Source organism: Lottia gigantea (assembly GCF_000327385.1).
Source record: "Lottia gigantea unplaced genomic scaffold LOTGIsca_2, whole genome shotgun sequence".
NCBI classification, from domain to species: Eukaryota; Metazoa; Mollusca; class Gastropoda; family Lottiidae; genus Lottia; species Lottia gigantea.
In genome coordinates this window covers 1,761,038-1,777,466 of record NW_008708400.1, presented here as the reverse complement: position 1 = coordinate 1,777,466, position 16,429 = coordinate 1,761,038, and the positions used below count along the sequence as shown (strand labels likewise).

Genomic DNA, 16,429 nt, shown 5'->3' with positions numbered 1-16,429 from the left:
AAATAAATATGAACACTATTATGGATATACTACTCCTCTCTTTAATTTTTGCAATTTTTCAATTCAGAAAATATCAACTTGTCATGCTAATCTATTCACCAAACCCCATACTTGCATGCTTAATACAAGTTTGATTGTAACTCTCTTTTTTAGATTGATCCATTACATCGTGATTGTTTATTTGAGTGTGGACCTGATATGACATGTCATGTAGATACTTGTTGTGTTAAAAAGAAAGTAGACAGTCCTGCTCGCTATATACAACCTGTGCCTTCATTTAGTGACGGCGACCAATTTGTTCATAGAAATGAGACATCTGAAGACAAACAACAAGCATCAAGTGTTTAGCTTCAAACTTAAATTGTGAAGTTATGGATTGTGATTTATATTACATTTTCGCAAGCTCAAGGGATAATTAACTCATGGGAAACTTTAAGTCAACCAGAATTTGCCTTTGTTGATTTTTTAAACTCATCTGGACATCTAGTTCATTATCAGCAAATTATCCTTTTGACTACTGGTAATCCATTATTAGTGAGTTTCTAAACAAATACCATGGACTGTCTATAAGACATATACAATTAGATATAGGTAAAGAAGCACAAGATATTTGCATATATACTATTTCTGGCATTTAACAATTCAAGGTTTTACTTTATGGTCCATTATCAATAGAAAAGAAAATAATATTCTATTTGGGCATGTGAATTCTTGAATTAAGAAATGGTTAATCTTTATCATGTGCTTCTTGAAATGTTTCGTATTATTTTCTTTGTAGCCAGTAGCTGTTCCTACGAGTTACTTCCATTGCAACTCAGATATATTCTTTTGTACTGTCATGTATATAGATGTATGTAGGATTATTTTTATTCTGAACATAGATAAAAAAAAAGATGTTCTTTATTTAGGAAGTGCACAATCCAATGATTCTACACACTTTTATTCTATATTCAATCATTTTCATTTAGCTTAATGTTTACAAACATCTTTTGTTTTTATTTCATTTTGATTTTAATGATAGTAATACATTCCAATTAGGATTCATTCATTCATTATTCAAATTGGATTAATTTCAAATCAAAAGGGAAATATTATTGCTTAAAGCAAAAGTCATAAATATAAAAAATTCCATCAGTTTGTTTTTTTTAGTTTATTTGCATTTTAAATATTTTGTTTTTTAATCAGTATCATATCAGCAAGCATAAAATGCATCCATTTTTAAATTCCATTTGATCAAGTAGCCATAGATTAAACTAAAAATGAAGATAAAGATGAAAGTTTGTTGTAAACTGAGCTAAATTGTCCAAATTAAACTCAAAATATAAGAAAATCTACCTCAATATTCTAAATCTTTAATTTAAAATGATATGAAGTTAGATGTATTTCTTATTAACATTATATCATCAATAAAGAGTTGGCAAAGGATAAGCTGGTAGACAGCTGGTAGACTGGTAAACAGACAGCAGGGTCTGTTGTATATAATGTCATATGGTATGTGTAACTGAAATTATGTACTATAGAATTACCACAATGAAGTAAATGGCTGTGTAAAATGTTTAAAAGGGATGTCAAATCAACCCAGTGAAGAGTGGGATCATGTGTGCCACAGTAATTATGTTATAGGGCTTTAAGATTTTGGATGTCGGTGTGGAATAGAGTAGAGTTTGTCATAGTTGTGAATGGATGTTTTGTGTTCGTATTTTATGTTTTAAATGCATAATTTTGTTTGTAAAATATCTTGTATAAGAAATCCGTGATATTTTTATTGACAAGTTTTATAAGAAGAATTGTGTATATTGGCTATATTTATATTGAACAGCGCCAGTACATAAAATGTTTTTGTACATATTGATCTTGGTTTTAAAGTTATGTCCCTTGCCCCATTGCCTAAAACGGATTGTACAGAGGTTTTCTAATTTTTTATGTGTATAAGAGACACTGATAGCATTATTTGCAGTATTACAATTTTTAGCCAGATGTCAGATGTTCTTGCAATTGCACAAAAATAAGTGTTTGATGATGTCACTAATATCACAATATGCCTTATCACATAAATCCCTTTTCACTTAGTGACTTCATCAAGCACTTTGTTTTAGTGGATTTGTAGGAACTACAAATGTCTGATTATAGATTAAAATGGTGCAAATTGATTGAACAGTGTCCCCAATACACATACAAATTTTAGAAAACCTCTTTACAATCCTTTTAATGGCTAATGACAAAAGCTTGTTTGTGAGGGCCTTATGGGTAATTTGATAGTGTTTTCTATTTTCATGCTGTTGTTAATCAAACAAAAGCTTATTTTAATTGGGTTTTTTTTTAAGACGACGATTGGCAAATCGGACCCTTTAATGGACTTTTATTGAATAAGTTTGTTATTTTTGATTCTATTAGAATCATCTTATCCCGGTATTATTATTGTGCCATGAGCTATTTATTATTCTTATAAGGCCCTACTTGACTACAAAAAATCCGAAACCGGTTTGGTACATCAGATTCGTGTTGTAAACGAGTGAAACAGATTCGAAAAGCAAGACTGATTTAAAAGTGCCCTTTGAATGACGACATCTTGAATCAGGAGGCAGATTCACAGATTCAAAATCCAGATTCAGGATTCGATTCAGGGTAAACTGTTGTAAACAAGTGACATGAATTAGGAATCCAGTTTCAGATTGGTTGTCAATGAGTAGGGCCTAACTTAAACATTATATCATCTGAATTCCATGTTCAAAACTTCAATTGTCCTCTGTCATCAATATCAGTGATGTTCACATGTCTTTGGTTCTAACCTGACAACCCTTGCTCTACCAGTTTTTTACTATGACAAAAGTATTTCTGAGGAACTAATAGAAGATTTTTCAGACTAACTTGCTTCCTAACAAAAGGGGGAGCTTAAAGTAAAGAACTTCTAGATGTCAATCAATGTTTCATGTTTTCAATACTGAGTGCAATTGATTCCTCTTTCTCTCATCAACTAATTTTGTCTTATTCTATAAGATAGAATTTACTTTATATTTCTGGCACATATAGGCATTAGTACGTGAATGATGTTTTATACTATCATTATTTTATATTTAAACTGCCATGTGTCAAAAATAATGTTAGATTGTCTCAAACATTACATTTATTGGGTGTGGAACCAAAAAGGTACAATTTGCTTATCCCACCAAAATATCAACAAGCATTGCTTCATGATTGCTCATACTGTTAATGTATTATGGCAGGAATGGTTGTCTATTTCTTAATTCAGATTGCCTTATATTTTCTTGTACAAAATCATATTTGGTACTGTTGATAATGTATAAAATAAACATAAAATATATTTATCAAAATAAAAAAAATCTATATATAAATAATTTGTGTTGTTTATCATAGTGTCACTGTCACTAACTAAACATGATATTCTGACATTTGGAGGTCTGACAGTGGTTGTATGTTGTCTTGGTCATTTGGATATTTTTTACTTTAGGAAGTGCAACTTTTGATTCACAACATCTCATTGCACCTTTCCAATTAGTTGAATTGATTAAAATACCCGACTATCAGCAACTAGAATCAACTGGATGGTTGCATATTTTCACTGCTAACATTTCTGCTAGAAAGTTGAACATGAGCAAATGGCACCATTAGTCAGGGACCTTCCTTTCTGTATTTAATTGGCTTTAATTTTAACTAGTAAATACGAAAGAAAATGATTGAAAGCATGGTCTAATATTAATTAGACTGAGGTGAACCAAACCTCATCACTGAACAATTTAATTGCTCTTACATTATGATGTATTGATTCTTGAGAACCAATTTTTAACCATTTTCGTTTTTTCATATTTGAAATTTGTATTTATATTAACTGCTGTATTGTGATTTACAAATTAAGGAACTCAATCTCGCAATCTTGGAAAATTAAGTAAATTAACAATTAGGCCAGGTCATTTTATTTTCTTGTTTTGGTGATTTTTTGTGGAAGATCTGTAAGGGCAGGAGGTAAAAAAACATTGTGTGAATATATTTGATTAATAATGGGAATTTCTGATGATTTTCTTTTCATCAGGAAAGAAGGTTATTTTTCATTTTCCAGCAGAGACTTTAATATTGTTTTTTTTTTAATGATTTCTGGAGGTAGGAGGATCTGTTATACAAGAAAAAAAATGGTCTGGCCTTATGACATATTTGCATTTTGACAACAGTAAACTGTCATTGTACTAGCTAGTTTACCAATACATGTAATTATAATTTATATACTGATGTAAAATATATAAATATAGATGTAAATGATGTTTATTACAATAAGTGATTACATAATCAAAATTTCGAAAGTATATAATCATTTAATGTATAAAAAAAAAGCTCTAGAAAAGAAAAGAAACTAGAAGTCAAGAAATTGTATAAGCTCCTTTCTTAGAATCTTCAATCATGATTATTAACAAAATGAAAAGTTATGAGATTTACACAGATGAAGTAGTATTATCCAGAAAGAAAAAAATGATAAATATCAATACTGCATATGGTAATCAATAATCAATATCATGATCACAAGTAACACTTTAATGGTAAAATAATAATCAAAATCATAACAATTAAAATCATGACCAAAAAAATCATAATGGCAATTATGACAAGTAATATTGTAATGGTAAAATCATAATTGAAATCACACCACAAATAAAATCATAATTGAAATCATGACCACAAATAAAATCATTGAAATCATGACAACAAGAAATACTGTAATGGCAATATCTTAATTAAGATCATAATTGAAATCATGACCACATATAAATTCAATTGAAATTACGACCACAAATAAAATCATACTGAAATCACGACCATAAATAAAATCAGAATTGAAATCATGACATGTACTATTGTAATAGTAAAGTCATAATTAAAATCCACACGAAGCGCTACTGAAAAGCGCTACATTCTTTTCTGAGTTTATGAGTTAATATAAATAGATGATATGAAAGTTTTATAAAAAGATGATAAATAATATTAAAACTTTTCTATTTCTTAAATTTTAACCTTTATTTTCCTTCATTAAGCAATAGTTATTTATCGTTTAAGGTACTGAAGCCTGTAAGACTTTTTATATAAATTGTCACTTTAGATCATAGGCATCTGTTTCTATCAATAGTCGAATCTATCTACATAGTATATAAATACTATGTAGATAGAGTCGACTATGCCTGTGATCTATAGAGTCGACTATTGATAGAAACAGATGCCTGTGATCTAAAGATACCTGTGCTTTAGATACCGAAACTTACAATAAAGAGTAGATATATATATATAAAAAAAAAGGCACATTTCAAATATTGTACATAAATACTGATAAGATAATTTGATGACTTAAGCCGCGAATACACGAGGTACGGGTGTCCGGTGCAGAGTATGGTGCGGGATGATCGTACGGGTGCGGACACGATTCGGTTCTTCTATTTTTTACTATATCAATAATCCCACACTGTACACCGAACCGGACATCGTCTTTTCGCACCTTAATGCAATACACGTATTTCACACTATTTATTTATATTTGTAAAAACCTTTATATTTATCTTCAGCTAATAATGCCATCTTTCTGCTGACGTCTTCATCATAATATCTTGGAGTGGCATCAGGCACACTTGGTACTGTAAATATGAATAAAAAATTAACTTATGCTCAGCTCTTTGAATTCCATAAAGTAATGTCAATTGATTCAGAACCTCCAAAGTCATTCAAAAAAGCATTGCAGTGTACAGTGGGAGAAGTGTAGCGTAATTTTTTTAAAAGGGAAACTGTAACCATGGCATTTGAAGACTAAGAGCGGAACTTACATCTAGCAGTACGAAGTGGGTCGTACTCGGGAATTCCTGTAGTGGTTAGACCAATTTTAGCTGGAACATATCCATCGCCATTTAAATGTGGTCTGGCGAATTGTTGTTCATATAGCTGATCTGTAAACTTGTTGGAATCGTAAGTACCAACCAAACCTAGACATAGAGAAACGTCATTTCCAGGATTCATTAAGGTACACTAATACAATGGTGAGTCGTCGAGGATTTGATTTGAGGGAAAAAGCTTAAAATATATACCTGTGGGTACCATGCATACGAAGATAGACAAAAAAGATGTTAAAGGGAATTGAAAGGAATCACAACACACAATTAGTGAAACACAAAAAGCTAACATCGAAAAAAATGCAGACCAAAGCGTTGAGAAGCGGAATTTTGGATTAAGAATAATGGAGGTTTTATTCAAGAAAGCAGGGTTTTGAAAAAGCCGGAGATTAAAGTTTAAAAGAGCCATGGATTCAGGTGGGGCGCAGATATCGGCATTCTTCTCGAGGTTATTCGTTAAACCACCCCTTACCATCAACAAACATCACTTGACTACCACCATGGCCAACCACTTCAGTCATGTGCCGCCATTGTCCACCAGCTCGACCAGTTCTTCCGGTACGTGGAGTTTGTAGTTCACCAGTAATCTCAACGTCTCTGGGAGTGTTTACAAAACAAACCTGCGATCCACTATGTCCCTGAACCTCGGTCACGTTCCTCCAATGTCCGCCACTGCGCCCCTCCCGTGCCCCTTGATTTTTATAGACTCGTGGAGGGATTCGGTCATTCTTACCATCCACAAAGACAACGCGGCTGCCTCCATGACCCAAGACTTCTTTGATATGTCTCCATGAACCACCAATACGACCTTGTCGTTCTCTGAAAACATAAACGTTTGACTTTATGAGTTGTCAAAACCAACCTACTGACTACTAACTTCTAAAGTACCAATGAATAATGCAGAAATCATTCACTACCTTCTGTTGCGTGAATCCCTTCTCAAAGGCTCTGCGGCGTAAACTAATATCTTTATATGGTTGTGTTTACTCACCTTGCCTTTCCGGGATTGGGATGCCTGTAAGCTATTTGTTTACTGAGATCTGTATAAGCTCTGCTGTATTTATCATCGAATGTGGGATTCTGTTCTGTTAACATGGTCTGAAGCAAAAGAAAAATGAACTGAAAAATTTCTGTTGTTTCGCTCGCAAAGCATGTTCAGATAACTGAAACACATGGCACCACTCCATGTATATGGTTTATATATTAGCATAATATCCTTAATTGAATCCAGATAAAAATTTAATTATCCAATTGACTTACTTTTTGCATCCAGTTGCTGTCTGACATTGTGACTGGAACATTAGTTGAAGCAACTCTATCTTGTACGCCCATCCAATCATTCATTGAACCGTACGTCGTCCTTAAATGAAAAGATTAAAATCCATTTATAACACAGCAGATAAGAAGATGTCCATGCTCATATTATGTTCCACTAAAGGGAAGCTTTTTAATGTGCAACAATTTTTTTCCATTCCCTTTGTCTTGAGGAATGTAGCCTATATGATAAAAAAATTACAACTTGCAATAACGTATATTTACATTCCGTAGAAGTTCAACATTATGTATCTATAATAATATCCTGAAATTCTTAAACTGAAACAGTGACTTTGTGTAACCTTCTTGGAGATAACTCTTATACGTCATAAACAAATTGCCCTGGTGGATTCAATTTTTGTGAGTCTGTCCAACCTAGGTAAAGGTAATCTGCCTGCTAGATGAACATAATAGTATCGTAAAGCAATGTATTTGGACAACGACATGGATGATCGTTTTAAATTAACAAAAATAAAGGTATTGCGATCTTTAATATATCCTCCTTGAAGAATTTCCAATGATGAATAAAAGTTTATAGATTTCCTACGAAGAATGATTACTAGGCTTATATTTCATCATTTGGTTTGTTTGTTTTGTTGAATACCTACAGATGTGGTGAAATATTATCATGAAGATACCATGAGTTTGGTCGAAATGTCTGAGGCATGGTGGAAAATAGATCCATCTCTAAAGTTTCAAAGTTATCCATTATTTATCGTTATTCGGTACACTGTTCAAATGTTTCTGATTCTCCGGCGTGATCGCGTCTTTGACTTTTGCTGTATATCACATCAAATTATCCACAGTATTCGAGCACTTGTCGGTGTACTTGTCCTTAAAGTTTTAGTAAAACCATATGGTGGACAGGTAGTTCATACTGTCTTATGAATATTTAAATACGGTTGCTAGGTTTATGTCGTGATCGCTTGAATTAATCTCAAGTCAATCTATATGACTGGCGTTTAATCTCCGCTAATACTATATTGTAATCCATTATTATCGTAAGATATAGTAATCATATTGGGACAAACAAATTAAATGGAACATAATAACAGTGTCAATTCGTTATCATTAAATCATTAATCAGTAATCCATTGTAGGTATAGCATGGTTTGTAATTATGTTCTGCTGACCAACTTCTTGACAACAGATTCAGATTCAGCGGAAACCATTTTGTATACTGTACTGCTCGGGTAGCCGGTTTATTGTCCCATCCTAACTTTTAAGCGCCCTTTCAAGTTTATTTCAACTGATCTACGTCACATGAAGGATTTCGGGTGGAACAATCCTTATGTGTTTCATGTAATTCGACCTACACAGTGATCTCATTCAGGACAATCCAGAGCAAAAAGTGATTATAACCCGCTTAATACTCCTACACCGTGACCTCCCATTGTTGATAAGGATTAACAGATTGAAATGACAGACAGAACATTATGTAACATTGGGTATAAACCGATTGATAATATTATTCATTAAAAAATGACGTACTTGTGTTGCTCACTGACGACTGGTTCCTGTGCATAAACATCACCACTATTATACATATCGTTATTCATCTTTTCTATTTCAAACTTTCCAAACTATCCTTCCTGGAAAAAAATCATTCCAGATCAAACTAAGACAATAAAAACACCATCCATACTATATATAACAACTTTTGTGTAGTTTTATGGACTATTACATACAACTATCTAAGGGATTTTACGTCAACGTTTCTTATGGATGGAATTCATATGTAGCCGTGGTCGGACATTTTGTGATTTTCTTGATAGCTGAGAAGGCGAAGTTACCAAGGATACATCATATTACAATTCATGTACAGAGAAATGAAAAAGACATGGACTAAAGAATGCACTCTGTCTTACACTGTATACAGTTTAAATGGATGTAGTATAATTATGTTTATCCAAAGAAACAAAGCCTATGTAAAATAATGCAATTTATTGCCAGTTTCAGCAATAAATATCTATACACACCATGTTTCTCTTTTTCATTTATAATTTGAATTTCATTTCTAAGTTTTAAAACAATACGAATGATCATGCTCAAAATATTGTAAACTGTATGCTATATGAAATGGTTGCCCAACAACATCAAGGACAAGTTTGTTGAAAGTAAAAACAATATTATTGTGGATTAGTGAATAAGAACTGATATCCGGATTATCCATATCGATGACGATTGACCGAACAGATTTAATATTCTGGCTTTAAAGGGATTATTTTATGTAATTTTCTGGAAGGTTGGTTGTTTTGTCGTTAGAACGTGACGAATTGTACCTAAACAGTTAATCGCGCATTACCATATTCATCATTCATTTAAAAAAGAAAAAATGATTAGGCATACATAATGGCATACATAGATATCTCTAGCGTGTAAATTCAGATGGAAACCAATATACTGAGACTTGTGAAGCTATCAACCTCTAATGTCATTTTTTAAAAAAAGAAGAATAAGATTATCTATAATGGTTTAACGTGCAATTAGCATATTTTATTAGTAGAAATAGATTAAATAGAATAAAAATCTGAATTCAACACACAACTTTGAAATGGACCGCTCAAAGATCGATTCTTTTTAAAAACCAAAACCCTGCTGACCCACCCACCCTCTGCTGACCTGTAGATCAAATCACCCCAGCCAGACTGTGAAATATTTTGTTGAGTCTCAAGTTATGTCAAGAGGTTGTTTCGCCGTTTTAATTGTATATCAAATACGTGACATTTACTTAACGCCCTTAAGTTTCTTGAGTCACACAAACCTTAATGTGAAAGTATGTGAAGTACCAATATTGTCATGTTTTACATAGTTTATGAGTAATTAATGCAAAAACTGAGGAGACTGGTTTGAAGGAGGGTAGGGGAAGAGGGTATGGGGGGAGGGGGGGGATTGATTGAGTGTTTAGTCATCCTAACATGCCCAAATTAAAAAGGGAGCCTTATGCCGCAGTCATGAGCGTCACGCTTAACCAAGTAAATCTTCCAGGTCGTCGACCAGAACCAATTATTGTTAAACAGAAAATGACTGCGATCGATCAGATTCTCCAAGATTCTCTCAGTAGCCATTAACAGTCACTAACATTTAAGTTGCTTTCAGATTCCGTCAATCGCAAGGAAATATGGCTGTCTGAAGGAAAATGTATGCTTAAGCCTACTTTTTCATTAAAATGAAATCCCAGGAACGGCGAGCCGACAACGGTCTCTCAAAGTTACTTTCGTGCATCAACTTTTTTTCGGACTAGATGATGTTCAAAAATAACCCTGTCGACATTCTTACCTTTTTAAAGCAGACGACTTTTCCAAACAGCTTGATGATTCTAGCAAACTTTCAACAGTCTACAAACTCTATCAACAGTAAGGGACAAGGTGGTCTGATGTGGTATGAGTGACCAATGATTATCAAGTGGTAAAGATTATTCTAATAAGCCAGTTTTTATTCTAATCTAACATAATAAATCTCGTTCCCACAACAACCAGGTCCAGTTACATCATAAGGCCAACACAAAAAAGTGATCGATCTTAGGGTATAACTTTTAAGCTTTGTCCGTAGCAACCAGTTACACTTGGTTTCTTCATGCTATTCTGGAGGTCATGCGTTCGATCCTGACATAGTTACAGATGGTCCCTGTGGATTTTAGATTTGGTCCCACACAAGAGAGGGGCAGTTGAATTTTACAATAGGACGAAAAGTCAGGGATCTGCACATGGAATAAGAATGAACCCGATTTTTCCACAAAAATCAATAGAAAAGAAGAATACAGGGACGGGGGGTGGGGGGGGGGATTTTCCTCTTCTGATTACTTGGATACGTGGTCCATTTGAATATCCTCATAAGAAATTACTTTATATTGGCCTAATAAGACAATCAATTTATTTCGCCTATATTGATTAAGGGTGGAGTATTATGTAGGACCAGTCAATACCCCCGGTGAGAATAAGATTGTAATATAGAGAGTGATCGTCATAAACAATAGGATTAATCAATAATTAACAGTATTGTAATTTCCTTTTATGAAATTGTGTGCAAGGGTCTAGGGTATAATTTTTTATCGAGGTGGGAGTTGCGAAGCATGGTAATCCTCCCTAAAATATGGACCCCCTCCCCCCGCTGAAAATTTCTGACAACATACCAATACTATTGCTGCAACTAATTAACACCATTGTCCCTCTGGATATATAACTTGCCCCTCCGCACAATCAAGTCTGTCAACGCCACAACGGGCCTGCATACAATTATGAATTATTAAAACTTCAAGGTCACATACTAGATAGAAAACAATGCCATATTTACGAAAATCATTTGTTGAAAGTTAATGAAGTGGCAATTTATCAGTTGGAAGTACATATTACAGAAAACCTTACCACTGTGATGTTTGTAAAAAGTAATTTATTACTGGAAATCAGTTGAAAGTTCACGTGAAAGTACATATTACAGGTAAACCTTACCACTGTGATGTTTGTAAAAAGTAATTCATTACTGAAAATCAGTTGAATGTTCACGTGAAAGTACATATTACAGAAAACCTTACCAATGTGATGTTTGTAAAAAGTAATTTATTACTGGAAATCAGTTGAAAGTTCATGTGAAAGTACATATTACAGGTAAACCTTAGCAATATGATGTTTGTAAAAAGTAATTTATTACTGGAAATCAGTTGAAAGTTCACGTGAAAGTACATATTACAGGTAAACCTTACCACTGTGATGTTTGTAAAAAGTAATTTATTACTGGAAATAAGTTGAAAGTTCACGTGAAAGTACATATTACAGGTAAACCTTACCAATGTGATGTTTGTAAAAAGTAATTTATTACTGAAAATGAGTTGAAAGTTCACGTGAAAGTACATATTACAGGTAAACCTTACCAATGTGATGTTTGTAAAAAATAATCTATTACTGAAAATCAATTGAAAGTTCACGTGAAAGTACATATTACAGGTAAACCTTACCACTGTGTTGTTTGTAAAAATAATTCATTATTGAAAATCAGTTGAAATTTCACGTGAAAGTACATATTACAGAAAACCTTTCCAATGTGATGTTTGTAAAAAATAATTTATTACTTGAAATAAGTTGAAAGTTCACGTGAAAGTACATATTACAGGTCAACCTTACCACTGTGATGTTTGTAAAAAGTAATTTATTACTGGAAATCAGTTGAAAGTTCATGTGAAAGTACATATTACAGATAACCTTACCAATGTGATGTTTGTAAAAAGTAATTTATTACTGGAAATCAGTTGAAAGTTCACGTGAAAGTACATATTACAGAAAACCTTACCACTGTGATGTTTGTAAAAAGTAATTTATTACTGGAAATCAGTTGAAAGTTCACGTGGAAGTACATATTACAGGTAAAACTTACCACTGTGATGTTTGTAAAAAGTAATTTATTACTGGAAATCAGTTGAAAGTTCACGTGAAAGTACATATAACAGATAACCTTACCAATGTGATGTTTGTAAAAAGTAATTTATTACTGGAAATCAGTTGAAAGTTCACGTGAAAGTACATATTACAGAAAACCTTACCAATGTGATGTTTGTAAAAAGTAATTTATTGCTGGAAATCAGTTGAAAGTTCACGTGAAAGTACATATTACAGAAAACGTTACCACTGTGATGTTTGTAAAAAGTAATTTATTACTGGAAATCAGTTGAAAGTTCACGTGAAAGTACATATTACAGGTAAACCTTACCACTGTGATGTTTGTAAAAAGTAATTAATTACTGAAAATCAGTTGAAAGTTCATGTGAAAGTACATATTACAGGTAAACCTTACCACTGTGATGTTTTTAAAAAGTAATTTATTACTGGAAATCAGTTGAAAGTTCACGTGAAAGTACATATTACAGGTAAACATTACCAATGTGATGTTTGTAAAAAGTAATTTATTACTGGAAATCAGTTGAAAGTTCATGTGAAAGTACATATTACAGGTAAACCTTACCACTGTGATGTTTGTAAAAAATAATTTATTACTGGAAATCAGTTGAAAGTTCACGTGAAAGTACATATTACAGATAAACCTTACCACTGTGATGTTTGTAAGAAGTAATTTATTACTGAAAATCAGTTGAAAGTTCATGTGAAAGTACATATTACAGGTAAACCTTACCACTGTGATGTCTGTAAAAATAATTTATTGCTGGAAATCAGTTGAAAGTTCAAGTGAAAGTACATATTACAGATAAACCTTACCACTGTGATGTTTGTAAAAAGTAATTTATTACTGGAAATCAGTTGAAAGTTCATGTGAAAGTACATATTACAGGTAAACCTTACCACTGTGACGTTTGTAAAAAATAATTTATTGCTGGAAATCAGTTGAAAGTTCACGTGAAAGTACATATTACAGATAAACCTTACCACCGTGATGTTTGTAAAAAGTAATTTATTACTGGAAATCAGCTGAAAGTTCACGTGAAAGTACATATTACAGATAAACCTTACCACCGTGACGTTTGTAAAAAATAATTTATTACTGGAAATCAGTTGAAAGTTCATGTGAAAGTACATATTACAGGTAAACCTTACCACTGTGATGTTTGTAAAAAGTAATTTATTACTGGAAATCAGTTGAAAGTTCACGTGAAAGTACATATTACAGGCAAACCTTACCAATATGATGTTTGTAAAAAATAATTTATTACTGGAAATCAGTTGAAAGTTCATGTGAAAGTACATATTACAGGTAAACCTTACCACTGTGATGTTTTTAACAAACAATTTATTACTGAAAATCAGTTGAAAGTTCATGTGAAAGTACATATTACAGATAAACCTACCACTGTGATAATTGTAAAAAGAATCCATTACTGAAAATCAGTTGAAAGTTCACTTGAAAGTACATATTACAGATAAACCTTACCACTGTGATGTTTGTAAAAAGAATTTATTACTGAAAATCAGTTGAAAGTTCATGTGAAAGTACATATTACAGGTAAACCTTACCACTGTGATGTTTTTAAAAAGTAATTTATTACTGGAAATCAGTTGAAAGTTCATGTGAAAGTACATATTACAGGTAAACATTACCAATGTGATGTTTGTAAAAAGTAATTTATTACTGGAAATCAGTTGAAAGTTCACGTGAAAGTACATATTACAGGTAAACCTTACCACTGTGATGTCTGTGAAAAGTAATTTATTACTGGAAATCAGTTGAAAGTTCACGTGAAAGTACATATTACAGGTAAACCTTACCACTGTGATGTCTGTGAAAAATAATTTATTACTGGAAATCAGTTGAAAGTTCATGTGAAAGTACATATTACAGATAAACCTTACCAATCTGTAAAAAGTAATTTATTGTTGGAAATCAGCTAAAATTTCAGACAAAAGTACGTAATAAGGTTTTTGCCCCATTTTCATGAATTTTCAACTGGCTTTGTTTTAGAAGTTCGACAGCTACTTATGGAAGGCCTACAACTTTCTTTGCTACAAAAAGGTTTGATGGGAAAAACTTCTAGTGTCTTTGCAAAACATAAAACACATGATTTTCTACACTTAAAGATACTTTGCAACCATTCATCTGAAGAGCTGATCTGAGAAACGTTTTATTTATAGGCATACATGACACACTTTATTTATTTAAATAATTTTATAATTTATACATTAACAAAACAAATGAGAATTAAAAATGTACAAAAATAACTATTTTTTTGCATAATTTTAACAAATGTCTGAGATATTAACATATTAAATGACAATTTTTGGTATGTACAGGAAAAAACCTTTGTCAAAACTGCTTCAATTATAAATTGTACAATACAGTTTATTAAATACTTAGAATTACATTTAAATTTGTAAAACTGGGCTGAATTATCTAATTTTCCAAAATGAATTTAATTTTCATTCACTTTCTGAATATAACCACTAAAATTCTGACTTTGGTTTTGTTTGGATAAATAAATCAGGAACTAGAGAAATTCTACAATTTGAAGAAAAGTTGGAATGTGTGTTTACTTAAAGTCAGAATATTAATAGTGCGTGAATTATCTACCTAAATACACAGGAGCTAAAGGTCAAAGTGTAGGAGCATTCCAAATGTCATTTCCTTTATTTTAAAACATTATTAACGGTTTTAAAATGAATTGAGATTACTTGATTAGCAAACAAACAACAACACGAAAGAAATAAATATTTGTGTAGAACACAAGAAAATATCAAAACATAAACAGTACATTTTGTTCTTACTGTCTGAAAACAGACATTAAAGCACATCTGGGTCTGATTCAAAACAAATGATATTATACTTCATTTTATGATAGTGTATTTCATAATGACCAATTTAAGGGCATTTTCACACTGTCTGACTATTATGAACTTCATATTTATACCTTTACTGCAATAACCACCTTTCTTGTATTACAGAAGTTAGTAAATGAACCGAATTGGCTGGATTGCTAGCGATTACAGCCAATCAGAGGCACAAACAAAACATCTGTAAAAAAGCAATACAGTCTTTCTAGTGAAGGCTCTGATTGGCTGTATTCACTTCAGTACAATTCTATTAATTCTCTACATTCCATGATATAAGAAAGGTGACCAATTGCAGTCATGGTTTAAGTGCAAATTTTGAATGGCTAGACGTTTGTGTATTATATTTAATCTATATAAAAATACACTGGTTTTGCTTCTGCTTGGAAATGTTCTCAGATGCATATAGATATCTTTGTAACAGCATTTGTCTTAATCTACCAATAAATACATTATATTTTGATTAAAGAAAATATCTCTTATATCTTTATATTTTGACAATAATAAATAGACTGAGCACTTGAGCAAAATCTAAATTGTGAACAAGCTATTTCTCTTGCTCCTTTTAAACTCAATTTCTGTTAAAATTGTGAAGCTGGGTTTTTCAATTAATGTCAAAAGAAAAGTCATCCTAATTTATTAAATTCATTTGTTGTTAAAAAGGGATTGTAAAGAGGTTTCCTAAATTTTGTTTGTGTATCAGGAACACTGATAGCATCCATTTGTACCATTCTAATTTTCAATCAGAAGTCTGTAGTTCCTGCAATTCCACTAAAACTAGGTGTTTGATGACGTCACTAATCGCAAAATATGCTTTATCACATAAGGTTGGCGCACTTAGTGATGTCATAAAGAACTCTGTTTTAGTGGTATTGCAGGAACCCGAACGTCTGATAGAAAATTGGAATGGTGCAAATTGATCAGTTTCCCCTACACACACAACCTCTATACGATCCCTTTAACTTCTGGAAT

General features: G+C 32.2%; 2 protein-coding genes across 2 annotated transcripts; one reads left to right on the top strand and one right to left on the bottom strand.

The window, feature by feature from the left end:
- Window positions 1-4,258: 4,258 nt before the first annotated feature.
- LOTGIDRAFT_228247 (hypothetical protein) lies at window positions 4,259-10,599 on the bottom strand. The gene is made up of 8 exons (XM_009053224.1): window positions 10,473-10,599; window positions 8,685-8,785; window positions 7,140-7,239; window positions 6,871-6,977; window positions 6,352-6,698; window positions 5,817-5,972; window positions 5,204-5,630; window positions 4,259-5,178 (listed from the first exon to the last, which is right to left on the bottom strand). Exons 2-7 carry the CDS (start codon window positions 8,750-8,752, stop codon window positions 5,524-5,526), a joined length of 885 nt encoding a protein of 294 aa, XP_009051472.1. The 5' UTR covers window positions 8,753-8,785; window positions 10,473-10,599; the 3' UTR covers window positions 4,259-5,178; window positions 5,204-5,523.
- A 3,241-nt stretch (window positions 10,600-13,840) lies between these two features.
- LOTGIDRAFT_104153 (hypothetical protein) lies at window positions 13,841-14,017 on the top strand (the record flags this gene model as incomplete). Its single annotated transcript, XM_009053223.1, has 1 exon — window positions 13,841-14,017. A coding segment is annotated over one exon (177 nt), but the record flags the coding sequence as incomplete, so codon positions are not given.
- Between the last annotated feature and the right edge of the window lie 2,412 nt (window positions 14,018-16,429).

Coding starts and splice junctions, on each gene's coding strand:
- LOTGIDRAFT_228247 (XM_009053224.1), bottom strand. CDS start 8,752: ATGAATAACGATATGTATAATAGTGGTGATGTTTATGCACAGGAACCA. Junction 7,240..8,684: donor GTCGTCAGTGAGCAACACAA/GTACGTCATTTT, acceptor TTTTCATTTAAG/GACGACGTACGGTTCAATGA. Junction 6,699..6,870: donor CCCAATCCCGGAAAGGCAAG/GTGAGTAAACAC, acceptor TTATGTTTTCAG/AGAACGACAAGGTCGTATTG.